Genomic DNA, 27,497 nt, shown 5'->3' on the forward strand with positions numbered 1-27,497 from the left:
GCAGACTGATCAAACCAAAGACTAAACCTAGCCGCTCATTTGTTTACAGACGTGACAGGTGTATGTGGGTCATTCAGGTTATTGACCTTTTAATGACAAATAGGTCAAGCCTCCAGCATGACAGATGCCCTTACACTCTTATTTGGGGGAGGATAAAAAAATGTAAAAACACGTTTGGCTTGAAAAAGCCCTATGATAGAAAAAAAATTAGATATTTCCTAGGACAAAAGTAAAAATAATTTTCACTGTAATATTTCCTAACTTGATTAAAAAGATGGTGTTCAAATTTGTGGTGGTCAACAAAAGAAATAGTCGTCTCTCCCCCTAAATTCTGTAAATGGTACGTCCCATTTCAATGTCCCAGAAAGCAAATAATCACAAATCAACACGTTTCAGATACTGTACGTTCTTGAAATAAGCAATTCTGGAAATGTCTTCTTTTTCTAACATATAGTTTCAATATTTTGCACACGTCATTTTACAGTTTGAAATAAAAGGGCTAAAATGACAATGTTTCTTTTATCATACACTAACAAAATAGCACTTAACAACATAAATCTTAAACGAACACTCTTGCATCAAAGCCTACAAGATAAAAGGAAGAAGAAAAAACTATACACAGCTCCATTTCTATAAGCAACACAGAAATTGTCTTAGAAGACATTTAGGTATAATTATACATTTAACTTACAACTAAATTTTGTGACATTAACTTGAAATTGACACAAAACTAGGAAGTCATAGAATACAATTAGTAAAACTTTTCACACTTTTTATCTTTCATCATTTTATCTGGAATCTCGACAAACCTAGGTCTCCTCAAAATAACATTTGAATATATCATCATTGTCTTCTCCACAGTGTCAGTTCTATCTTTAAAACTTGGTATAGTCATTAGGCTACATTCAGGGTCATGGAAAAGGCTATGGGGTCTTGGTCCACAATGAAATGCAACATTCCACTCTCGGCACAATTAGCATATTACTACAAAAATACAACTTTTTTTCCAGTTATGACGCTAACTCTAACTGTACAATGTCCATTCACAATACTGTACTTGGTCCCTCCATATGTTGAAATCATACAACATCAACATTTATTTTTCTGATTACACGCAATTGCAAATTGGATTGTTTTGAAAAAGGAACTTGGTTGAAGTTGAAATAGGACTGAAAGAAAGTCTCGGTGATCATCTATTTCATTTTAGAACCTTTCGCTTGTGGCATCCTCAATATCATTTGTATTGTCACATGTGACACCAAGAAATATAGAAGTATTGAACGTGGAGTGGGGCTGTATGCCTTAACAAAAATTCAGGTAAAGGTACAGCGGTTTAGGTACAGGTCCGGACCTGTACATGTACCTAAACAAGTTTGGTCAATTATCTGTAGGTTAAACATTTTTAGTGGTAAATTGTCATCTTTGTATGAGGATTTATGTATTTGAATCTCAAACAAATCTATTTGCAAGTTTTGCTCAATTTCAACTGTGAGGTTATCAAAATTGTCATCTCTGCCAAGCGATTTACCTATCTTTAGTCTGAAAATGGTGTCCACTAGACTAAGTGCTTTAGTTTGTTTAGGTACAGTTACAGGTACATTAGATGTTCATGTACCTAAACAATTTTACAGGTACAGGTTTTAGGTACACATGTACAGCTCTAACCTGGAGTCTTAGCGAGAAAATGACAGTCGTAGACAATGCACAATCAACTATGTTCTGGTATAACAAAATGAACACAACACAGTCATGTTACTTACAATTTAGGCACTAATACAGCACTTTGTCTGTTTTACATACATATCTACAACCACAATGATAGTTACAATTTACATCATACATTTTACATTGATTCTATTCCGTTCACAACACAAAAATAAGATCTCTGTTCGTTTACGGTTCTTTTTATTCTGTCGGGAGTTAGGGTACTGTACATTCAAATATTAATACAACACTGATTTATATATTACATCTGATTAAGTTTTACATTGATTATGTCCATCAGTTGTACAGTCACATATGCAGGAAATCAATCAATCTTTATTGAATCATCAGTTTTAAAAACACAGGGAGACCATAAGCTGAAAGAGTGATGTCATTAGAATGATAATTTCAGAACCAATCAGAAAACTGTTGTGGTTTCTACATGTTTACATACACAAAATTCAAATTAACTTTTGTGGTGTTTTGTATGTATCAACTACTATAACACAAATAAGCAAATAGTAAAAATATGTAAGAAATGAAATTTAAAAAATGTAGTGCTTTGTTCCACATATTGGAGAAGAAGGTACAGTACACAAAATAAAAAAAAATGTTGTCCAAAAGATGTGAAATTCTGGTCTCCCACGGCTGTGTAGGGTCTCCCACCAAAGTTTCTACATGATGGAACAGATGCGACTCTGTTTGCGTTCCACATTGATCTGCATGGCACGTCTTCTATTGGCTGGAATTCAAAAAACAACAACCCATACATTACCATCAGTGTTTCTACAAAAATATACAAAATCCAATTGATAAAAACCCTGATACGATATAATTAGCTGTTTCCTTCAATTACGAGTATAGGAAAAGTAATATGTTTTCAAGGTCAACCACACCATTAACAGCAAATAAAATCCAAGCACTTAATTATCCCTATTTTGACCAACAAATATTATAGGTTTGACACACCCGCTAACAATGCTTCCTCTACAGTCTCACCATGGATGACATCCTGAACCCCCCCAAAATTTCTGTTCATGGAAGAGTCCTTACATAACAAGGTACGGTTAATCTACTTAAGTGTCTCGGATGCAACCACAGACATTTCTATACGTAGTTCTAATGAAACTGATAGTGATGGCAGAATGGATTGAGTTTGAGGCAGCCCTTATATCTATAATTGCTCTTAAAGGTCACCGAAATGCTTTGATAAGAAATGTCACCGTGCATGTGATACGACATGAACAAACATATATCATTCTTTCGTAACAGGCATGTTTACATAAGGCTTTCTTGATTTATTTTTGGGAAAATCTACAGCCTCTTCATTCAAACTACAAGGCATGAATTTCATTTTTTTATTTCATTATAAAATTAAAATAAGTCTATGCATACGTTGATGAAGGTTAGACATCCAGGTAATAAGATACGCCAAAAATAGTTACTCAAGCAACTGGACAAAATTTTGAATATTGAATTTTATCTAGTTGCTTGAGTAACTATTTTTGGCAAATCTATGCATGTCTGAAATTTTTAGTGAAATTGGTTTGAAGGCGTAGTTTGACAACAGGCAATTTTGGTCAAGAAATATGCCTTATTTTTTCTAGGGATTTTTAAGGCTTTTCAAGAAGGTAAACATTACAAAGGTCAGGGCTTCCTGTAGATTTTAATTTTCTTACCTTCAATATACACTTCCCGATCGAACTGTCCAGCAGCCAAGGGGATACTGGAATACAAAATTGGCCACAATTAGGACAAAAATCCCTTTAGAAATAAACAGAGATATTTTACAGGTATTTTCTTAGATGTTCAAGCAAAGACTGATTCACCAGTACTGAGGCTTTCAACATGGAATGTAGACAAATCTAGGTGCCACACATAATTGTCTTGGCGTACTATATCAATAACAACCGGAGCTACATACAGAAAATGACTCTACTGTAAATCCATTTAATATTGCGGTTGGTAATTTCAGCAGTTGGAGGAAAGGGAGTAATTCACCACATTTAATTGTAACGGTGGGAACAAACATCACTGTCTCAAATGTTAGTGATGAAATATTTGCGGTTATGAAATTTTAGGGGTTGCCTAGTGACCGTTTAAGTAGCTAAATTTAAGTCACCGTTAACAAATCAAGAATTACAGTATGTAATCATACGAGCGTCGTTGACATTTTCAGATTGACAGTTGACATTCATATACCCTTTCATGTACATGTAATACCCAGATTTTGTATTATTATATGCAGGCTACTTAGTATTTTATAACAACACCCAGGATCAATGTCAAAGTAGCTCTTGTCATATCTTGGCGCAGCTTCTATGGCTTAAATCTACTGTTAAGTTTGAAATTTTTGGAGTGTTTTTAAACAATTGGTGTCTTTTACGGTGACTTCTCATTCCAAAGACACTGTGAACATATGCTCTATATTCCATTGTGCTTACTAAAGTTGCTTCAACCGCAAACTCTTGATTTTCACTGTGCCATTTAATTTAAGAAACGCAAACTTTAATGAATCTACAGTATTAAGTTATTGTATGAAAGCTGTTGAGTGGGGTTGGGAAATGTATCATATCATACAACAGCAAATTTGACTTTTTTTAGCAAGTACATTCTTCTACATTTCTTAAAATACTGTAAATCATAATTATTGCACTGAAATATATTCATAAATTTGGAACACTAGATGATGGTGGCTTGGGAGTATAAAATTCAGGAGGAAGGCTATTGTGCATTATAAACTTACTGCCTTCCAATGGCAAACTTTATTAATAACCAACAATTCAGCACCAAGGACAGCATATTTGTGTTCAACTGCTACCGGTATGTCCAGTCTAGTGAGCTGAACATGGAAGTCTCCCTGTCCAAGTAAATAAATAACCCCAAAAAGGACCATTTCTATTGTATTTGATGCATTTTTTGCACCAACCAGTAAGTTACAGAATAGATGTGCAATGTGTTTCACCATTTGCCATTTTAGTAAAACGCTACTGCACTTACTACAGCTACTACAGCCAGAAAGAGCATGCTGCGCTTTTGTTTGCTTGATCAGAATCTGCTACTACACAAATGCATTCTCAATTGCGGATAGAATAGGATATTCTTGTACCATACATGTTCGTAAACATGCATGGTCAACATCTCTACATGAACAGCATTGCTATGTTTTCTAACTGTCTCATCCAAAAGATAAGATATATGTTGTACTTACGTGTCCCTTCCAGGCCTGATCTTGACCTCAAAGACAGCGTAGACAGGCCTGTGGTCGGAGATCTTGATACTTGGCACATTACTGTAATTCAGGGCTGTGATGTCACCTGCCTTCTTACACTTGTACAACACACGATCCTGTGGGGGGAGGGGGGCACAAAACAGCTTTGTTTAGACACAGACTGAATGATTCAAACTGTCAGTTTTTATCTCTGTGTATAAAGATAAAAACTTTATACACAGAGATAAACACACTCAGAAATTTGCTAGTTGGGACGGGGAAAAATTAAACCCTGTCCGTCCAAAAATATCAATTTCATGACCTAAAACTGATGAAAATGTATTTTTCTAAGCTTAGAATGACAGATTCAACACTGAAAATCAAAAACATGGGCTACCAAACCATGAGTGGGACAGAAAAAAATTTAAAGCTGGAGACATGTGTTTGTACATGTATGTTTTGTTTACTTGTGTGTTGAACTTCATAGTTCCACATGGTATCTATATACATGTATATCTATATATATAGGCATGTCTGACCAAAGAATGATAGGAAGTGGAGGGGCAAAAGGTCAAAGTGACAGGAAAAGAATTCAAGGGTGACAGAATTAGTCGATTCATCAACCTTGGCTCAGACAGACTTTCCAGGTCATGGGGTCAATGGAAGAGGCTACTAATTCACGGGGACAACAAAAACAAGGGGTCGTTTCAAGTGTTAATACTCACCGTATATGATGGGACCCTGAGTTTAGGTGAGGTGTCATAATGGTCCGTGTTCAGGTCAAACTTGTAGGTCAGACGGACTTACCAGGTCATGAGGTCAATGGAAGAGGCTACTAATTCACGGGGACAACAAAAGCAAGGGGTCGTTTCAAGTGTTAATACTCACCGTATATGATGGGACCCTGAGTTTGGGAGAGGTGTCATAATGGTCCGTGTTCAGGTCAAACTTGTAGGTGGGTGGAAACCGGATCTGGCTCTCTTTAAATCCGACAAAGGCCTCCTCTTCAATAAGGGGAGAGAAAAGGTAAAGAAAATTGTTAAAAATAGTCTCTAAAAGTTTCAGTCTACATTAGTTATTGTTGTAAACTTATCTTAAAAACTGTATGATGTGAGTGAAATAGAACTTTAGACAGCATTCTATCTGAAATCACTGAAGCTACTTTTTAAATATTTTTTTAACAAACTCGCTAAGTGCCAGGCCATTTGGGGCCACTCATATTCGCCCTAGGTCAGAAACATCAATGCTCAAGACAAGCATGACTTCACTGACCCATTAGGAGAAGCAGGGGTTACGAAGGCTACTCTGGAAATTCCCTACCCGACTTATAACAGTTACTACTCTTTTGTCTTTGTGCTCAACTTGTTTGAATCTGGAATTTCCTAGAAGACAAATTTTGGTCCACACTTATATCATGCTATCACTAGTAAGGTGCTACAAAGCTAGCCTAAACTTTGTAATAACAATGTCGCCAAATCTAGCTAAACTAGCATAGTACTTCTGTACTCCCTGACTGTTGCTTCTTTTTCTTTTTTCACATGGCACAAGCAACTAGCTCACTGACTTCACCAAGAAAAGCCACCACACACGATTGGTCAGCCTTCACTTCATGACAAGCTATGATTGGCTAAGCACTTTGTTAGTTGGCCAATAAGAGCGTGTTTAAGAAAATTTTTAAAATGTAACATCTCTTTTATAACATGGAACATGGTATATTCTGGCAAGGGTAAGATTGTTATCCAAGTTAGTAAAGTACAAGTTAGTGAGATAACTGCATATTAGTTAAGTTATACAATCATAAATGATAAGAAGCATAAACTTTACAGATGAGATAATTGGTGGTTTGAGAAAGGTTAGTTAAATGTTTAATGATATGAAGAAAAGGAGAAAACAATATATTTCTATCACCCTTTATAGGAGTGAAATGTAAATAAACCTACAAGCATACTAATATGTACACACATTTTAGTGGTGTAGGAGATGTGAGTGATAATCGGGTAAGATTAGAATTATAGCACAGGTTACTGTAATTCACTTTATCTTCATGGTAGCAAAATTTCACGGTGTAAGGAAAATGGACATTTTCACTGAACTTTAACGTCACGGTGGCAGCAAGTGATGATAAGTTTATGGTACAGAGGTGACCGTGAAAACAGTGAACATAAAGTTACAGTCACTGTGAAAGAAACAAGAATTACAGTAACAAAGGCAACAGGTAGTAAGGTCGGGGTAAATTTAGACCATTTTGCATGCAACAATGTTATCTTTAGTTAGGATCAGTAATAATTTGTATGATAAGCTTTCCTGTCAGAATGAACAGGTAACATTGCTGTTAGTCGTTTACAACCTTGCTGCACCAGTCATAGCTATTGCCAGAGAAGTGTTGGCTAACACCACAGCAAAAACACCCAAGAGTACCCTTCTTCATGAAGTTAGTGAGCTGGTCGTGAGCCACAAGCTCCTTGTAGTCCGACTTGTGACCGTGTTTGATCAGCTCCTCGACCTTCGACCTCTCGTGGTCCAGCCGGAAGTTCATGTCGCCGAACCAGAAGACGCAGTCGAACCGCGAGGTGCAGTCATCTGAAGCCAGGGGGGAATTGTGATGGAATTAGTGTGGAATTGTAGTGGACCAGTGAGGAATGGTCATGGAATTAGAAAGGAATCATACCAAGCTGTTTAATTATCAGGAACTAGTGAGGAGTTATCAGGAACTAGTGAGGAATTATCAGGAACTAGTGAGGAGTTATCAGGAACTAGTGAGGAATTATCAGAAACTAGTGAGGAATTATAAGGAACTAGTGAGTAGTTATCAGAAACTAGTGAGGAGTTATAGGGAACTAGTGAGGAGTTATCAGAAACTAGTGAGGAGTTATCAGGAACTAGTGAGGAGTTATCAGGAACTATAGCTAGTGAGGAGTTATCGGGAACTAGTGAGGAGTTATCAGAAACTAGTGAGGAGTTACCAGGAACTAGTGAGGAATTATCAGTAACTAGTGAGGAATTTTACAACATTGTATTGTGTTCATATGATATCTGCTACCTGTTCATAAATCAAAAGTTATGCACATTAAAGAGATTTATCAATAAGCCAAAGTTTGCTTGGCAATATTCCTCACTAGTTCCTAACAATTATGATCATAGTGCAAACAGATAACTTCATATACATGTAACAGTTATAAAACATAACATAAAACATGTCATATTCTGCACCTAATTTCATTCAATTTCTAGACCCTGGCTAACCTGACTTCCCAGAAGTGGGGGAAACTGCTACTTTTTTCTGAGACTTTTTCTTCTTGGTTTTTGGCGTCCGTTTCCACACTGACTTTGTCTTTCTAATAGTATCCTCCTCACTACCTGATGGTGGGAATCATAATCATGTGCTTGTTAAGATTTTATAATATCTTGTATAATCATATAGAATACAACATGGGGTATTCCGTATCACCTGAGGTACCAGCCCGACCCCATACCCACCCGAGAAAACACATATTTCAATGCGGAATGCGCCAGAAGCTGAGGGAGTTTTGTGTCGTCGAACAAAAAACTGTAACAACTTTGATTTCAACCTCCAAATCCGGTATTCAAATTTTCAATGGTGGCGCACCCGGCGCGCTCGAAATGCATTCTAAATATTCTATGGAAGCCTGTATGATACAACTTAGAACCCCGTGTGATATGGAAAGATTATCACCCTGTCCGGAATACCCATATCGAACATTTTAGCGGCCCAGGTATGACATGATATCTGATATTTATTCTAGATCAACTGAAGCAAACCATGTTGGTAATAGTGGTGGTTTAATGTTCTCAGCTTTCACACTTAACTCTTCACTGCCAACTTAAAATCATCGCAAAAATGCTTGAATGTTTTGTATATTGCAAGACTACAACCTTGTTTCAACCGCGAACAAAAAAACACAGTGAACACTCCATTTTCTATCTACCGTGATGAATTGAATGCATTTACGGCATCACAAAATTTGGACTAGCTCTTTATAACAGCGTCATATTTTGCAAGACATTGTCTTTATGCAAAGCTGGTTATTTGAAGATTAACTAAAAACATGTCGTTCAAGAATAGCTTGAATGCCTTACTTGGATCGCTGCTGTGTTGGTTGACAGGGACCATCTTGGGTAAGGAGATAGCCTCGCAGATCTTACTGTGGTCTGCTATCCGCTCCTTCGCCTTATTGTCTCCAGCTGAATACAAAGAAACAGCAAAATGATCAGTTAGTATTCAGTTCTAGCAGAGCCATCTAGTGGGTGACTGACAAACTGCAGGTTACAATGCCAAAACAAGAAAGCCAGTCTTGATGCAATGTTGGACCTATCCGCTCCATTGCTTTATTGTCTCCAGCTGAAAACAAAGTAGCAGCAAAAAATAATCAGTCAGCATTCAGTGCTAGCAAAGCCATCTAGTGGGTGACTGACAAACTGCAGGTTACAATGCCAAAACAAGAAAGCCAGTCTTGATGCAATTTTGGACCTATCTGCTCCATTGCCTTATTGTCTCCAGCTGAATACAAAGAAACAGCAAAATGATCAGTCAGCATTCAGTGCTAGCAAAGCCATCTAGTGGGTGACTGACAAACTGCAGGTTACAATGCCAAAACAAGAAAGCCAGTCTTGATACAATGTTGGACCTATCTGCTCCTTTGCTTTATTGTCTCCAGCTGAAAACAAAGTAGCAGCAAAAAATAATCAGTCTGCATTCAGTACTAGCAGAGCCATCTAGTGGGTGACTGACAAACTGCAGCTTGCAATGGCAAAACAAGAAAGCCAGTCTTGATGCAATGTTGGACCTATCCGCTCCATTGCTTTATTGTCTCCAGCTGAAAACAAAGTAGCAGCAAAAAATAATCAGTCTGCATTCAGTACTAGCAGAGCCATCTAGTGGGTGACTAACAAACTGCAGCTTGCAATGACAAAACAAGAGAGTCAGTCTTGATGCAATGTTGGACAGAATACTTACAGGTGAAGTGAGAGTTGATGAAGAGAAAGGACGTCCCAAAGAAGTTGAAGGAAACGGCAAGCCCACCCTGCAAGACACAAAAATAACCATCAAGTTAAAGATCAAAATCAACATCAACTCTAATAACTCTATATAGTCCTTCAACAAATACAAGTTAAAGCATTACACATTGGTAGAAACAATTGAAACTCTTGCATCAGAAATGTATTACAATTAAAGCAGTAGTTACACAATGTTGATTTTTCTAGAACATACATAATATCATACAAAATGTATCTGCTGAGTAACAAAGAAGAAACTCCTTTAATATGAACAAAAGGTACTATAAATTTTGAAAAAAGTTGCATGTTATCACTCAATGACTCAAACTAATAAATTGAACCACTGGAAGAACATACCTTGGTTTTTATCTGGGAAAAGGCTCTTGTGCTGACAGTGTCTTCTTCTGCAACTGTTAACAAAAGAACAAACAGTCAAATATATGGTGTATTTTTGGCACTCAGACTTGCTACATTACACTGATGCTTTTTTATCTGCAAGTGAATATACATCATTCATTAACTATTTTAACTAGAGTTAAGTATTTGTGCTACATATACTTCAGGTTTGCTATGTTAGTTTAGCAATTACGGAGTCTTTTTATGAATATGAATTGGCATTGATCTTTTATTTTTGTTTGAATTGATAGTTGTGTGCCCGTTTGTTAAAAATAGAGAGAACACTAGCGACCCCAAAAAACACCCCTCCCAATAAAATGGTATGGCTACCCTGCGACGTCACAAAATCAAGATGGCGGCCACCACACATGCCAACGGATCCAACAAAGGATTTGCTACGCAAACCTGTAATAACTACATCAGAAGAGACAGAGATGCACAGGCGCCATCACGACTCAAAACTGCAAAGGCTTGACACATGCAAGTTGAAGCAAGGAAGTCAGAAGTACCAGAGGGTTTAGGACTTATAATTACCTGAACAGAACCAGATGAGGTCTCTCCGGATGAAGACACAGACGTGGAGAACGCCGTAGGTCCCGGAGTAGAACAGCACGTGGGTCGGACCCAGGGTCTCCTGCATCCTGATCTCCCACTCACGTCTGCAACACAACAGGATTGGTCCAATGTTTAATACAAATTTTAATCAAATTACAGTACAAGACAAGGACTTGTCAAATGTTTGGTCCACTTGCAAAACACAAAGTTCTGTGATTGGTCCAAAGTTTAGTCCAACTACAACACACACAATAGAGATTTGAATGACATGTTACATTCACTTGTAACACATGACAGGGATTGGTCCAATGTTTCATCCAATTGCAACTGAGGGATTGGCCTGATTCTAATCAAATTACAATACACAACAGGGGCTGGTCAAATGTTTGATCTACAATGCAAAGTACAACAGTTGTGATTGGTCCAATGTTTAATCTAACACACACAACAGGGATTGGTGTTCAAGAGTTTAATCCAGTTGTGACACTCAATCAGTCAATGGTGGGTGGACCAATGTTTAATCCACCTTCAACACAGTGTCTACAGGGATTGGTCCAATGTTTAATCTAATTACAGCACACAACAGGAATTGGTCCAAAGAACCTCACATAGCAGAAGATACCCACCAGCCATCTTGACAATGACAATATATGTTTCAATTTTACCTTTGAACGACATTATTTTCTAGCAGTGTAGGCGAAGAAAAATGATATTCTCTGGCAGAAAGACTTACAGTTGTCCATAAATGGTTATTATGAAACATCCAGCTCAATTCTACCGGAATATCTTCACTTCCAGATTGCAGTGAAATTGCTTGTTGCCTCCAGAATTTGAAATCCCTGATGATAATAGCCTTTCAAAATTGCCCTTTTATCCAAGAAATGAGTTTCGCTTCTATATACCAGACAGTATAATCATCGGTCTGAATTAGTGTTTTCAGGGCTCAAAATACTTTTTTGGTTACTTGCAAAATTGCAAGTTGGCAAAAATTTGACTTTGAATTCTAAAAATTAACTTGCAATATTACATTTATAGTCAGTACATGTATGTACATGCAACTGCTTTTGCTATACATGTACATACATCATGACAATAGCAACTTTTATAGAATTATTAGAAGACTAAATATCTAAATACAGATTTACTAATATGTAGCCTTTATTGTTTTGTAGTCAGAGACTAATTTCTCCTCTAGTAACAGTCATTTGTCATTTGCGCGGCGAAACTGGGTATGTGCTTTCACGATCCACCGGTATTTTCAACTTGCAAGTTCATATAATTTTCACTTGCAATCCTTCACTACTTTTTCTTATTTTTTCTTACTTTTCTTGTTTTCTTAATAATATGTTGAGAAAGATTTTCTTATCCAAAGGAAAACAAGAAAATTTAAGAAACCTTCTGTGAAAGACTTTGTATGTCAATTCTTTCACAAAGAATTCTATCATTTCTAGAAAAATAAGAAAAATTTTATTGCTCAGCCTTACTACGAGACTTGTTTTTCCTTAGGTCAAATGTGGTATTCTTACAGATTATTTCCTTAAGATATTTTTTCTTGAAAATTTGATTCTACTAGAGGAATTTTCTTGAACTTTCTTGGTTTAAGCAAGGAGAATAAAAAAGTCTTAGATGCAATTCTTGTTTGTGCTTAAACAGGGATTCTTGTTTGTGCTTAAAACAGGGATTCTTGTTTGTGCTTAAAACAGGGATTCTTGTATACAGAATAATATTCTTGCTGACAGAAAAAATTTCAAGCCCTGGTCTTGGGTCTCAAAGGAGGGAAGCGTACAGTTCCATTAAAGGAGTCCTAAACCCCAGAGGGGGAGTTATTTTCCAATGGATGGTAATTTAAGGAAGTAGGAAAGGATATTTTTTACAGTATACGATAAAGTACCCACTAGTCCCGTGCTCATCCAAAAGCATTCAGTATTCTACCAAATTCTCCAGGCGACCCTCAGCCTATGTGTGTTTTACAATGTGCCTGACAATGCCTGACAAAAGTTAGATTACAAAAAGAATGTCAGGGTGGTTCAGAAAAACTCGTCTTGCTATGTGTTCTTTTATATCTTATTAATAATTGGCCTAAATAAAAATAAGAATCTTATTGTGCTTAACCACCCTCATTTACGCCGAAAATATCCACGATTAAAAATGTATGTTTACGCATAGGGAATACACTGGTAGGGTCTGCAGGGGTTTAGTGAGTATCATATTGTTTTAAAAAAACACACCTTGTGTAATTCACCACAAGCGGAATTCTGTACAAAATCGGCTGATTATGTATTGATTGATACATAATCTAGTGGAAAATAACACCGCCTTCTGGAGTTTAGGACTCCTTTAACACAGTACATACCTGGCAGGTGTGCCCTCCTGGAAGCCCATTACGTACATGTCCTGCACATATTCACAGCACTCAGGCAGCAGGAAGTCATCGATCTTGTCTGGCAGGTCCTGTGGACAGAATGGAAGCGTTTGCTTATATCAGTGTGACTGTGATATAAATCTACCAAAAAGGTTGGGAAGTACCAGGGCTTGAAAGACTGGGTGCATGTGCACCTTTGTGCACCCAAAATTGGAGCTGTGCACCTTTTTTTTTTACTGTGGGTGCACCAGTGAGCCTAGATATTTTTGAACACTATAGTAAAAAAGGTACTATAATTGTACACAAAGGGCTCAAAATAGTGGGTGCATGTGCACCTTTTTGCACCCAAAATTGGAGCTGTGCACCAGTCCTAATTTTTTACTGTGGGTGCACTAGTGTACCTAGATATTTTTGTACTCTATAGGATAAACTTTAAGGTAAAAATTAAACAGAAGGTAACATCCAGAACAGTTGTTGGTGTACCCCACTGTTGAAAAATACAGCAAGGCACATCTTGTGAGAACCATTTTTGAAAACTGTGAGTCTATCATGGCAGCCAGGTATGAATACCACAACACTGACAAAAAACACACTTCTGAAATGTCCGCAGCAGTTTTAATTTTGCCTTAGAAGACCTCTCCACTGCGAATACTGTAAATCACTTTAAATTTAACGATGGGAACAAACATCACTGTCTCAAATATTAGGGATCAAATATTTGCGATGATGAAATTTTAGCGGTTAACAAGTGACCGTTAAATTACTAGCTAAAATTAAGTTACAGTTAACAAATCTTAAATTACAGACTGAGTATGCATTTCCATTCCATTATTACTAGATTTATTTTAACAGTGAACTTGCATTTGAATTAAACACAGAAAAAGACTTGCAAAATTAAGTCCCCGCAAAATAAACGAGTTAACGGTACTGAAGAAAACGAGGCGTACCTTTTCGCCATGCATGTTCCAAGTCCCTACGAAGACGGTCATCCTTCGATCAGGAAAGTATCTCTCCAGTTCATCCTGTCCAAGCAGGGCACCAGAGCTCATGCTGCTGCCCAGCAGATAACTCCTGAGTATGACATAGCAAAATGTACACCATTTGTCATACACTGCTGCACCACAACTGCTGGGAGCTTACAGTGGTTATATGGTGAACACTGATTGTTGTCAGACTTCAATCTCCTTTTTTTTTAGAAAATACAGCAACATTCCTTTCTATCCTAAAGAATTGTTTGTTTATTAATCTTTTTTAATATAGCACAGTAGATGTCCAAAGATCCGAATCATCACTTATATATAAACCCTTTCAACTAGAGACTACGACGTCTGAGTGACCAAAGATTTGGCAAATCGCTCAATGATCTTTATAAATTGATAAAGAATATCTTTGCATTTTGAGTGTTTTGTTGCCTTGAATATCATACTTTGACATCATGCATACATCTACATCATATTCCAATTATAAAACAAAGGGTCAAACAAATCTAATTTTGAATGCTCATGATCAATGATCGCTCAACAATAGTCTAGTAGAGAAAGGGCTTGAAACAAATATAGAACTTATTACAGATTATTACTAATAACTTCTATGTTTCAAGCCCTTTTTCTACAGCAATCACCACAGATTTAGAAGAATATTAGAAGAAACAAAATAATATTGAACCATAACCTGTCCAATGTTTATAACATTATAAACACATTTTGTATGAATAACAATTCCCTAAGATACCAAGACTGCATGAATTAAGCTGTTTAACCTGACTGTGAGGAAGGAACTCTTAGACTTGACAGGGTTAACAACGGCCATGGCAGATTTGCCCCTGGACATGCTGAATCTCCTTGTGTTCATCCCGCAGCCAAATGACATCTGATGACTACTGACACTTAGAAATTAAAGAAAGAAACTAAAAGACTGAAAAGGTTTTGCAGTGTACAACACACAAGTGATGCTTTAGTTTTTTAGTGAGGTGTTTTCCTTGTTCTAGAACAGATGTGTTTGTCAACTGTTAGTAACAGTTACTATGTAAAATAAATGATATGATTATGACATTCTAGAATGCTTTTTAAGTTTTATGAGATGGTTGTTATTTCACTAAATGTCATTTTCCTTGTTCCAGAACAGATGTACATGTATTTGTCAACTGTTAGCAACAATTACTACATTTGTACAGTATGTACATTGTCTAATTAATGATATGACATTCTAGAATTCTCTTTTATGAGATGGTTCGTTATTTCACTAAATGGAACAACTTTCTTGGGTAAGTTTTGTAGTACAGTACTCTTATCAATATACAACAGTTTTTGAAAGCAAAGGGATCCAAATAATATTGATATATTGTATGATTTTCTAATCATTATTGTTTGGAAATTGGTATTGACTGACAAATTAAAGAGATTACCAAGTAAACATAAATGAAATTCCAATTCATAATCCATCTATTACACAATGTTTGCTGCTCATTTGAAGCAGTAAAAATCTTAATTCTTAATTCATTAAACCTTCTTTCTGCTGCCTAACTCTGTAAACAATTAGAGAATAGGGTGCCGAATGGCTACTTCAGTGTGCTAAAGGTAAAACACTAGTTTTAATAACTTACGAAAAAAAAAAATTCTACATGCAGTTAATTATATAAAGTTTGGCAATGTGAAAATTGAGAAATGTAATATGAATTTGTGGCACCAAATTCTAGACTTGACACTCTTTATACACCATAACAGTACTGTAATGACATGTAACTGTTGAGAAAAAGTTTAAAGGGAGGCTAAACTTAAAATCGAAAAGTCAACTATACTTTGCTAAATATACCCCAAAGTTAAGTCCTCACTTGTTTTGAGTCTGCCATAGTTCAGGGCTCTTCCGTCATTTGTAACTTGGGCCGTTCTGACGGCTACTCGCCTGATGATTGAATTAATCAATTGTAAGGTCACAATGTGGGACCTCCGAGGTCTCAGCATTTCGAAACCAAATTTAGGGCTTTTGAGGATGGATTCAGAATTGTAATTTTCCAACGAATTCAGAAAATTCCTCAAAATTACAGCCTCATGAAAGCCAGATCCAAAATGCAGAGACATGACGTCACATATTGTGACCTTACAATTGATTAATTCAATCATCAGGCGATCGCGAGTAGCCGTCAGAATGGCCCAGGTTACAAATGACAGATGAGCCCTGAACTATGGCGGGCTTATGTAATTAAATTAATTTGCTTGTATATGTAGCAAAGAATGGTAGACTTTTCAATTCTAAGTTTAGGCCCCCTTTGATAATCTTATGTCTGAGGTTTAAAATTTATCCTTACCTATCTCTGGCAGCCCGTGTTTGAATCATTGGTAGAGCGCTGACGGACTGGAACGACATCACAGACATATCCGACTCCGTACGACTAAGCTGCGCGTTCAATCCCGGCATGGAGTTCGCCCTCTCCCCGTGGTACAACGAATACATCGGAAACTCCGTTTTGATCGTAGTTCTCAGCGACTGTGACGACACGTTCCCTTCTAGCGGCGGTAGGTTTGGCGACACTTTTAACGGTTCTAATCTGTTCGATCCCTCTTTGTAATTGCCGAACAGGTCGTCGTTTTCCGAAGAGGATTCGCTGGTCACGGAAACCAGTGACGAAGTGTCGCTGGTTAGTGACGACGACTGTCGTTTCAATGGGGTTGAAGTCTTCGGTCCCTTGTCTTCCATTTTCAACTTCGCCGTCAGCCTTGCCTCGAGTTCTGGCACCATGTCAGGTATGGAACCGTCGCTGTCATTGCTGTCTTTAGCTGTGCTCATTTCTAACTGTCCCAAAACAGCAGCTGTCCTATCGTTTACATGACTTGATTTTTGAGAAGAGACATTACCTTTTGTTTTCTGTTCTTTCGGTTCCGAGCCTCCTGATTTAGGTTTAGAAGTAGAAATGACAACATCGTCGTCGGATGACGACCCACCGGTCACCGGATCCCCGCCACCAGTTGAACTGCTTCCCCCCATAACCTGTTTATCCGTGTCTTGGTTACCTTTGTTTTGGTTGCCCTCAGGGGATGCACCTTTTTCAGGTGATTCTTTCTCTTTTGATGTATTCCCTGTGGAATTAGATTCCTTTTGTTCTAAATCCTTTCCACGTTTGTTGTCTTTTTTTGTCTCAACGCCCTCATCTGAACTGTAGTCTGAGAGAGCGACGGCGGCGGGTTTAGTTTCGGTGACTTTTGGCTCGATGGGTCCTCTCCACTGGCCAGGGCGGGGGGCCCTGGTTACTGCTGAGTCCGTGGACGACTCACTAGCATTCTTCTTGGGTAAGTTCAAACCCTGCGACTTGTTCTCTACATCCACAGAAGAACTAGACTTCAGACTATCTGTGCTACCGAACTTTCGCGTCGGCGGTTTAGGCTTGCTGGGGGGACGGGGGGAGTGCTTGCCTTCGAAGTCCGACAAGGAGTTTCTATCCGCTTCGTCGCCGCTTTGAACCAACTCCTTGAATCTCCGTCTCGGTTTCGGCTTGGGTTTCGACTCTTCGGAATTTTCGACATTCTTTTCGCCAGTTTCTTCGGATGTAGATTTTTTCAAGTCTGGTTTTGTATCACCCTTTTCTTCCTCCTTGTGTCCTCTCTCAGAATCTGCTTGCGATGAGTTTCCGAGGCTTTCGTTACTTCCCATGGCATTCTTCTTCATGGCTTTTAGTCTCGCCAGGGTCTTCTTTTTCGGCTGGCGGTGTTTCTTCCTGGTACTAGCGGGTGACCCCTCCTCGCCAGTGCCTAGACTGTCAGTATCTGCCCCCATGTCCGACATGATGCGATTATTCTATATTCTGTAAAGAACAAAAAAACTTGTCAGCTTACTAATCTACAGAATAGACTGAAGCTAAATACTCTTACGTAAGACAAAATGAAGCAAGCAACTAGATAGATTGTATAATCCTTTAGAGAATTAATCCAGTCACTTGACTTATAAATAAATGTTCTACATGTACCTGGATGTCTGGTTTTCATCAACCTAAATACTCTTAGATTTAGGTTTTTGTTAGTACAAGTATCACACAATTGCCAGCTCACTGAATATTGAATCTTAACCATTTGCTTAATATCATATAATCATATTATAAGAAGCGAATAATTCATAGGCTGGCGGTGACCAATCCAGACTGAATACAGAAACTCAAACAGGTTTCTTTCACAAACAAAACTGATGAAGAAGTTAATTACATGACATTGTACTAGTACTTCTTTTCATAACCCATAGAAAATTTAACATAGGCCAATATACACCAGTAAGTTACATAAGTTATACTGAAAATGCAGTATGTTTGCAGTTTTCACGATGACCATTTCACCACAAACTTTAAACCACCGCGAACATTTTTGTCCAATACTGTACAATACAAAATAGTAGCAGTGTGTGACTATAGCGCTGCCGGAAACTTAAAATTATCGCAAACACTCCATTTTTGCCTTAAATGGAACTTAAATGCATTTACAGTACTTCAATGACATCAACTCATTCCAAGTCAATATACACTGAGACTAGTTCAGATGTATATAATTAATGGCCCTAAAAGCTTTTCAATGTCTGATGTCCCATGAGGTTAAAAACTTTCCCTGTAGACTAGATGTTTCAAAATTCCTTTCAAAATAAGAAAAATTGATGATCTCTTAAAATAGATTATTCAAACAAAGAGGTCTAGATCTGTGAACATCAGATTACTAGTATGAACAATAGACATTTTCACTGAACTTTAACTTCATGGTGGCGGCAAGTGAAGGAATCATGAATAATGACAACAGGTTTTTCACGGTGATGATAAGTTCATAGTACAGAGGTGACCGTGAAAACAGTGAACATAAAGTTACAGTGAAAGAAACAAGAATTACAGTATCTATGATGGCTCCAGTGGTGAATGCCAATGTTGTATGCACTGTTAGTGTTAGAATCAGATCTAGAAACAGTACTCATTCTTGGAATTTCAAAAAATGCCATTTGCAACAAACAAAAGAAGTATTGTCCATAATATTCCAAATACCATTTAATGGCTAATATATCAACAGAATCTTTGTTGACCTTTAAAAGGCAATAAAAGTCAAAACACATAGCACAAAAGCCACTAGGCACTTCAAAATCAATCATTTGGCTCAAAGAAACAAATTTCTAGTCTTCATTGGAATTATGATTGATGGACCTCAAATTTCTTTAAAAATAGAAAAAATTGATTTTATATACTGAATGGTACATGGATATTATATAAAAATGAAAGACAATGTGGCTCAAACAAATCAACTTTCTGAAGATAATATAAAAATGAACAAAATCTCCAAAAGTTACAAAACGTTAACAACAAATTTGCCTGTTCCATTGTAAAACATGCTAAACACTTTTGCAACATACCGGTATGCATGACGTACATACCATTATCGACGTAGTATATGTCAATACCTGAACAGTGTTTTCCATATAAACATAACCCTAGCAACGATGACAACTAGCCGATAAGACCTATGAGGAAATGCTTTCAAATCTCGGCTGAGCACTGCTTGGACAAACGTACTTAACTAGCAATGTAAATAAGCCTGGTTACCTGGGAATAAAACAGCGAATTTATGGCCCTTGGATGGTTGGAAACATGGAAGAGTTTGATAAGCACTGCATACATTCACTCATTCCATTTCGTGCATGTACACATGTACAATCCTGCCATAATGCTTTGAAATTCCATCTCAAACATGTCTTGCAACACATACATATTAATATATTACTGTACATCATGACATATTTGCAGTGGATTTATGTTAAACTTAGCAGTTTTCGTTTTCACGGTGAGTCAAACTCATCTGTATTGCATTTCGTTACGAGGGTTGTAAATTCAAACTTGAAAAAAAACCCACAGCGAACGCCCCTTTATTTTCCCTCCAACTGCGAATTAAAAAATCCCAGGGGACTATAAGTTATAGTATAATCAATTTACAATACATTTACATAAAACATGTAAGGTTAAGGTTTCAAAATGCTTGCTTTGCTCTAGCCTCCACCAGGCCCTCCGACGGGCGCATGGATCGTAGAATTCGGCAGAAAAAGGAATAATTAGCCAGTAGAGTCAGTCCGCAGTGAAGATCACATTTCGCCCACGTAACGGAGCCTGCAAATGAAACCCTGGCAAATATTCTCCCTATAGCCGGCGTAGTTAGTCTGGTAGAGACCTAAGCTTTGCTTTCTTATTTATTGAGGGAGATCACAATCCAGTTTCAGATGTCTTTCCACTCATCATACATACAAAAATTGCATGGACTTTAACTTAAGAATGAGCTTAAGAAAAGTACCTGGTCCAGTTGTTCTGCTTATGTACCATCACTAGTAGATCTAGAGCTGTGTACCGATACACTGTGCCGATACAGTACCGGGTACAATCAATTAGGTACAGGTCCAAAATACCTGACCCTGCTGTATCGGTACTGGAACCGACTCAGGGGATGGCCACTTTGACAGATAAAATTACTATGAAATTACGGTGGCAGTGCTCTAAAGCGACTCTACATGTAAACAAGGACATTGATGTAAAGCACAGAAAACACATTTTGCATGGCTGGAGTCAAATTTTCATCTGTGTTTTCATAACAATAATACCTAGCACAATCAAATATTATGTTTTTACCAGTCCAAACATGCTTTTGTCCTTATTGAAAATCTAGCATTTTCCGAACAAGTAGTTTAGGTACAGGTTCAGGTCCGGACCTGTACCTAAACCTGTGTACCTGTACCTGTACCTAAATTTTTTTTAGGTACACTAGTACTGTACACAGCTCTAATCACGAGAGCAAATTTGAAGATAGATGTTAATTCAGCTTGCCATGGTAATCAATTCATTTAAAGTCCGATGAATAATTGTGATTTTCACCTATCATACACAGAAGATGGGAACTTGACTCTTTTAACTAAAGGCGACCGCCTGCGGCGTTTGGAAGATTCTGTTGACATCTGTGCGTAGGCGGCATTTTGATAGGCCGGATATGCGACATTTACATGCAGATTGATGTCGTTAGCTCTCTAAGCCATCTACTCCGCTCCGCATTAACAATCCTCCCACCTGCGGTCTCCGCTTTCTGTCTAATGTACCCTTGGGTTATGCTGTGCATGGTAAACTTTGTCCGTTACCATGGAAACTCAGCCATCTCCGAGGGCATACATCAAGGACTTCAGAGCACAGCTTTGAAGTCGTGATGATATCATTGCACCATGAATCGCCCAAAGCAGCTAAGTAGATTGCTAGTAACAAGAAAGAACCTGCACTGTTAACGTTCAAGGCCAAAAAGTGCAAATTGGACGCATGCATTCAGCTTGTTTTTGGTAACAATGAGACTCGTTCCTATCATACATATATCGTAATCAAATCCTGGTGTTTGTCCATCAAATACAGATTTCATTCATACAATTGTAATGAACACTTAGTCTAGGTGATAATACCTGTAATGCAACAAGTACACTGAATATATGATATATTTCTCAGCTTGGCAAATGAAGGTTCTAAGGTGTTGCCCACGTCATAGAATAAAAATTCAAAATGAACACCCCTGTATAAACAGTTAAACCTAAGCGTATTTGTATTCTTCTTTGTCAGTGGCAATCGTTAAAGTATGCATGTACATGTACATACCTTAAATAAAGGTTTGTTACTTACAAATACATTATGTATATATATTGAGGGCATATTGGATCAAAAAAATATCTTAGTTTAATTATTAAACAGCAGTTGTGAATTTGTATCAACCTTAACCTTGTGATATACCATATGTTTTAAGGAATTGTAGCTATGAAGATCATAATATTCATATAGACTAATAGAGATTACAGTTTTATGAGATTTTCATATTTTCAGAAGAAAATCTATGATTACCAACAAATTAACAAATTTTGTTTTTTAAAGAAATTTGTCCATTGAGGTGGGCAAAACCTCAAACATCAAATAATTTATAGTTCAGGTAAGAACTTCCTTTGCTTTTTGTTATTTTAGTTTTATTTTCATGCATACAACACAACTGTAAAATCATACATATTCATAACGTACATCCAAGTCATCTAAATTCAAATTCTACTGTCGCCCAGTTGCATTTAAGAATGCATCATATCTGCATAGAATAAAAAAGCATGGACAGTTGCACTTGTGCCATTCAATGGTTTTGGTTCTAAAATATAATCCATATGAATAATGATAAACAGCCTTAAGTACAATACTAAAAAGCTTACCTGTATACACTTCAGGTACATATGACTTCCTTCAATACTAGACTAAGCTCACAGCTGTGCACGTACAATTACTGTAGGAAGGATGGAACATACCATTAAGGCAAGCATTATGGGGGGGTTACAGATGACATTCAAACCAACAGCATACATTATATATGATAATCTTTCATGGTTAAAATTCATCCCACACCTTTCGGTGTATAGGGGCAGTGCCCATCTCCATTTCTTTTGCCCTTGGGCCACATAGGTCACTACATATACTAGTACAGTAGGGAGCTAGTCCACCAGTAGTGGAATGTGTTAAACTCACGTATCGGTACTCTTTCAAACGTTTCTTATACAAATGTACATGTAAGTGAAAGTGCTTTACGACTTACGTTAAGCAAAGAAATCAGTTGGGCTTGAACCTGCGACCTTCTGAATGAAAAGCAACACTCTACACATTATAACATATATAAATATGTCTAGCGCAGGTTGCTAAGTCACCTTGAAAAGGATAACTCATATGTGTCTCTTGTCAAAAAGACAGCACACTATATATCATAAGAATATATAAATACACTAGAACAGGTCGCTTAATTAGTTACCTTGAAAAGGATAACACATATGAAGCTAAAGGTTTTCAATTAGCACTATTACCTGGTAGTGCTGTGTCTCTTGTCAAAAAGACAGCACACTACATATCATAAGAATATATAAATACACTAGAACAGGTCGCTTAATTAGTTACCTTGAAAAGGATAACTCATATGAAGCTAAAGGTTTTCAAAGCACTATTACCTGCTGTGTCCCTTGGCAAAAAGACAGCACACTACATTTTATAACAAAATATAAATACACTAAAAGTAAAACAGGTTGCTTACTAGTAAGTCACCTTGAAAAGGACAACACATACGAAGCTAAAGGTTTTTAAAGCGCTATTACCTGCTGTGTCTCTTGTCAAAAAGACAGCACACACGTACTAGTACGGTCTCTCCATATGTACACCAGAGGTGTTATGATAAATAACATGCCAGCAGGTTAAACCACACCCCCTCTCATTCATGTACTAGTAGTGATCCTCCCCTAATCCTGTTTGACTCTTTCCGAGTAGGTCATGCTTAAGAACTGATTGAAGTCTGACCGAGTTAAGCAGCTGGTTACATAAATACCTGAATATAATCTGTTTCCACTGGCGATGAGTATAACTTTTTAATTCTCCAATTGAATGGTCCCATAGAGGACGAGACTTTTAAGTCTCAATATATCAAAGCCAGTGTAGCAGTCCAGAATATACTAGTAGCCCTGGCCAAAATGTACCAGGGTATATTCTGGCCAGGGGTACATTCTGGACTGCTACACCTGTAGACATTACTGTAAAGTGCAAATGCATTTAAGTTTGCATGGTTTTTATTTTGCGGTACGGAGAAAATGGAGTGTTTGCGGTGGTCTTAATTTCGCGTTTGAAACAATAGTAGCGCTACAGTCATACATGCATGTGGGCAAAAAGTTTTGCGGTGGTTTTAAGTTTGTGCTGAAAGTTCACCGCGAAAACCGCGAACATACAACCATCGCGAACATTTCTGCATTTACAGTATTTTGCAGAAAAATGAGAGCTTTGACTTTCAATCCAAGTTATCTGCCACAGCACACAGCCACACACACCCATGGGCCATGTAACATCCAGAAAATTCCGAAATGTTATTCTAACAAACTCAAAATGACTTTTGACTGGAAACCTTCCTACTAGTAATGCATTTCTTAGTACACGTACTATAAGCTGAAAAGGCCTCAAGGTATAAATTACTTAGCCATTCACACAAGCTTATTAGCTTTTTATCTTACATATACAGCTTGTAATAAATCTGTAATATGGACCATTTTAAGCAGATCGCCAGGTCTTCATGTGACCTAAACATTATGGTCATGTATGGAGTATTAAGATAATGTAAGTGTAGCTTGTATATAGCATGTGAATTACATAGTAAGAACATTCATTATCATGTAGCCCGCTGGCAAAGTCACTTTATGCAGTTTGTGACAAGCATTAATATTCAAAATCGTATTACGTTTTCCCATTTCAGGAAGGACTACATCTTTTAATACTGTTAACTCATTTATTTAGGATGTTAAATTTTGCAGCAGACAGGGAAAGAAGGTTTTCATGGTTGTCAACGTTGAAAAAATTCTGTATTTTTGAAACACACATTCGTGGTGTCATGAATTTACAGTGACACTGTGTAGAGGTCCACATGAAAATATTAAACCACTGCAAACATTTCAAGATTTACATTGTACAGTATCATGCCATAACATATGGATGTTTTATCTACCTTGTTCAATGCCAATTTGTTTGTTTGTTAGCATAACTGTTATAGTAAAATGTGTTTATGAGTTTATCGACTCACAAATCAGGATGGACACCTATTCTTATCTATAAGAGTGGTGGGTTCTTTAAGGTGCTTGACGTGTGGCTCTCTTCAAATGAAGAACCTCTACTTTACGACTCCCATCCGAGAGGAAGCTGGGTACTCAATAAGTCATATTTACCTTTTCCAAGGGCACATCATTGGGACATGTTTCTACTACTAGCACTAGAATTAGTAAGGATTCAAACCCAGAACCTCTAGATTCTCTCTCTCTCTCTCTCTCTCTCCCCCCTCTCCCTCTCTCTCACTCTCTCCGTCTTTAATTCCCCATCATATGGGGGTTGGACGTGCTTACACATGGATGGGGGAGCCCCAGAACTCCTCATCCAGTGCAAGTCTTTTTTGTAGCAAGAGTTTTTACGGCTGGATGCCCTTCCTAACGCCAACCCAAACCCTTAACTGCTGGGCTTAGGACATGGGAAATATGATTGCGTTAAGTGCCTTTCCCAAGGGCACAACGTCTAATAAAAACAAGGAGGTTAAATACAACCTCCTTGATAAAAAGAAGTCAGCAACCCTAAACTACAAGGCCACCAAGACAATTGAAGTGTTCATATATATATGTATATATATATATATATGGATGTCCTATATAGACATCACACACATTCACAGACATGTCAATAACACATTCAGTAGTCTCAATCTCAAGTTAAATCTCTACTTGTCTGTGTAAGAATGCGTGATCAAAATACAAACATGAACATTCTACGACTACGAGTTCACACAAAGGCGGAACGCGCCCGACGCCAAACAGGTCCAGTCAACCAATCTGCTGTCTCCAGACAACGCAAATGTTAGAGGGACTCGGCTGACGCCCTTATTTGGAAATGCCATACTCGCTATTTATACAATCATTCAAAACGATATGCTACTGCCTGAATATATAGTGAACTCTCTGCACATTTTTAGCCAGGGTCCATATTTGAAAATTTAATGTACATATTGATATAGCTTACCAGAAGTAGTTAGAATATCAGAGGCATAGCTTTCCTTTGATATGATAAAGAGGTTTTTTGTTGGACAGAACTCATTGCCGCCAAGTACTGTATGTGCGCAAAAATTATGGAAAGACACAACTACTCAAAAATGTTGCTAGACCAAGACCGTTGCAAGCTTTTTAGGTACATTTCTGTGAAATATGAAGGGATATCCTGAGTCTTTGCCTTGTTTTTCGACAAGATAATGCATGATGTACTGTATGAGCGCAAAGATTATGGAAAGACACAACTACTCAAAAACGTTGTATGGCCAAGACCTTTGTAAGTTTTTTAGGTAATCTCCGTGAAGTATGAAGAGATATCCTGACTTTTTGCCTTCTTTTTCTACGAGATAATGTCACTGGCTTCAATGCATGTTGATATGCTTAACAGGTAGTTGCTTTGGTGCACAATAAAATCAAATCTTTTGAAATGTTTGCAACAAGTCTGCAACGTTTTCTCTATGTTGCTCTATTTCTGCTGAAGTCTAGAAAAGGGAATATACGTTGTGTTTTCTTTAATATACGAATATTGTTAGTTTTGATATACATGCATGTACAAATGTGTTGCCCACCACCATTCGTTCAAATGACAAATTCAAAACAAAAATAACTAAAAACTTGGCGTGTCTTCTATGTGAATATTTCTTAATTGAGATATGAAACATAAATTCTTATTCGGCAAAGCCCCAATTTAGAAGAATTGCAAAAATTTGCGCAAACCACAAAATTGTTACAAATCAGACAGGCACAACCTTTTCAATGTGAATGTTATCAACAGATATACTAGTTCTTGATAAGTGTATAAACTTATGATAAATACCACAAGTGATAACTAGAATGTAGCATCTGTATATTAACGTTACTTCTGAGTTCATAACCAGCTATTAAAACAAATTTTAAAGATATTCTGAGTAAAAAATTTCTCATTCTCAGCTCCAGCATTTTTTTTGTACAGTAAACACACAGGTCACGTCAAAGGCGTATGCAAAGTTGACAGTATCATTTAAACTATAGTTCTTCAATTAAAACGTTTAGAAATCAAACTGCAAAGCAAATGGCGAAAATCAATCGTAACAACAACAACAAAAGTCAAATTATAAACTCATAATTAATTGCAAGTTAACGGTTCAGACGATGTTTTTTTCTCCAAACAAAGCCACTGACTGTACTCACCGTTTTGACGACAGTTGAGGGGTTATAACGACGAATTTCTTTTTTAAGATGACGTATAATTTACGGTAAAAGACAATAAAGCGTTGAAAGGCATAAAATATCGAGTTTTGGCACGAATTTTTCAGCCATTTCTGTCCGATATTTTGACATGAACTTGTTCAGATAAGCTTTGACTTCCGAGCGGATTTCCGACGTTTTTACAGACCATATATCCAACTCAAGGACTCCAAACGACGCAAAAATACTCCAAATTGTATCTGAGGTTGGTCTACTTCGCAGAAAATTTAGTTTTCGGTCCGTAAATTGTGAAAAACAACAAATAAACATAAAACCGTCTGCTAGAAAATACCTGCCAATCTCACCGGTAGGAATGTACCAATTTGCGCATGTACAGAACTGTTTTGTATCTGTCGTAAAATGTCGTAAACCCTCAAATCCTCCGAAACAAACAAAATTTACCATAATCATAAAAAA

The 27,497-nt window shown here is 37.3% G+C and overlaps 1 protein-coding gene across 2 annotated transcripts; it reads right to left on the reverse strand.

The window, feature by feature from the left end:
- Nucleotides 1-390: 390 nt before the first annotated feature.
- LOC136441603 (phosphatidylinositol polyphosphate 5-phosphatase type IV-like) lies at nt 391-27,395 on the reverse strand. Of its 2 annotated transcripts, XM_066437982.1 has the most exons (13): nt 27,024-27,395; nt 16,549-18,039; nt 14,192-14,315; nt 13,236-13,333; nt 10,862-10,986; nt 10,289-10,341; nt 9,891-9,957; nt 9,014-9,118; nt 7,334-7,495; nt 5,804-5,919; nt 4,916-5,052; nt 3,384-3,430; nt 391-2,446 (listed from the first exon to the last, which is right to left on the reverse strand). In XM_066437982.1, exons 2-13 carry the CDS (start codon nt 18,018-18,020, stop codon nt 2,379-2,381), a joined length of 2,574 nt encoding a protein of 857 aa, XP_066294079.1. In that variant the 5' UTR covers nt 18,021-18,039; nt 27,024-27,395; the 3' UTR covers nt 391-2,378. The 2 variants fall into 2 exon arrangements, with proteins under 2 accessions (XP_066294079.1, XP_066294080.1); XM_066437983.1 differs by lacking the exons at nt 16,549-18,039; nt 27,024-27,395 and adding an exon at nt 15,004-15,208.
- Nucleotides 27,396-27,497: the final 102 nt, after the last annotated feature.

This window comes from Branchiostoma lanceolatum, chromosome 9 (assembly GCF_035083965.1).
Source record: "Branchiostoma lanceolatum isolate klBraLanc5 chromosome 9, klBraLanc5.hap2, whole genome shotgun sequence".
NCBI lineage: Eukaryota > Metazoa > Chordata > Leptocardii > Amphioxiformes > Branchiostomatidae > Branchiostoma > Branchiostoma lanceolatum.

Coding starts and splice junctions, on each gene's coding strand:
- LOC136441603 (XM_066437982.1), bottom strand. CDS start 18,020: ATGTCGGACATGGGGGCAGATACTGACAGTCTAGGCACTGGCGAGGAG. Junction 13,334..14,191: donor GGAACATGCATGGCGAAAAG/GTACGCCTCGTT, acceptor TTCTGTCCACAG/GACCTGCCAGACAAGATCGA. Junction 7,496..9,013: donor CCAACACAGCAGCGATCCAA/GTAAGGCATTCA, acceptor CCCTGGCTTCAG/ATGACTGCACCTCGCGGTTC.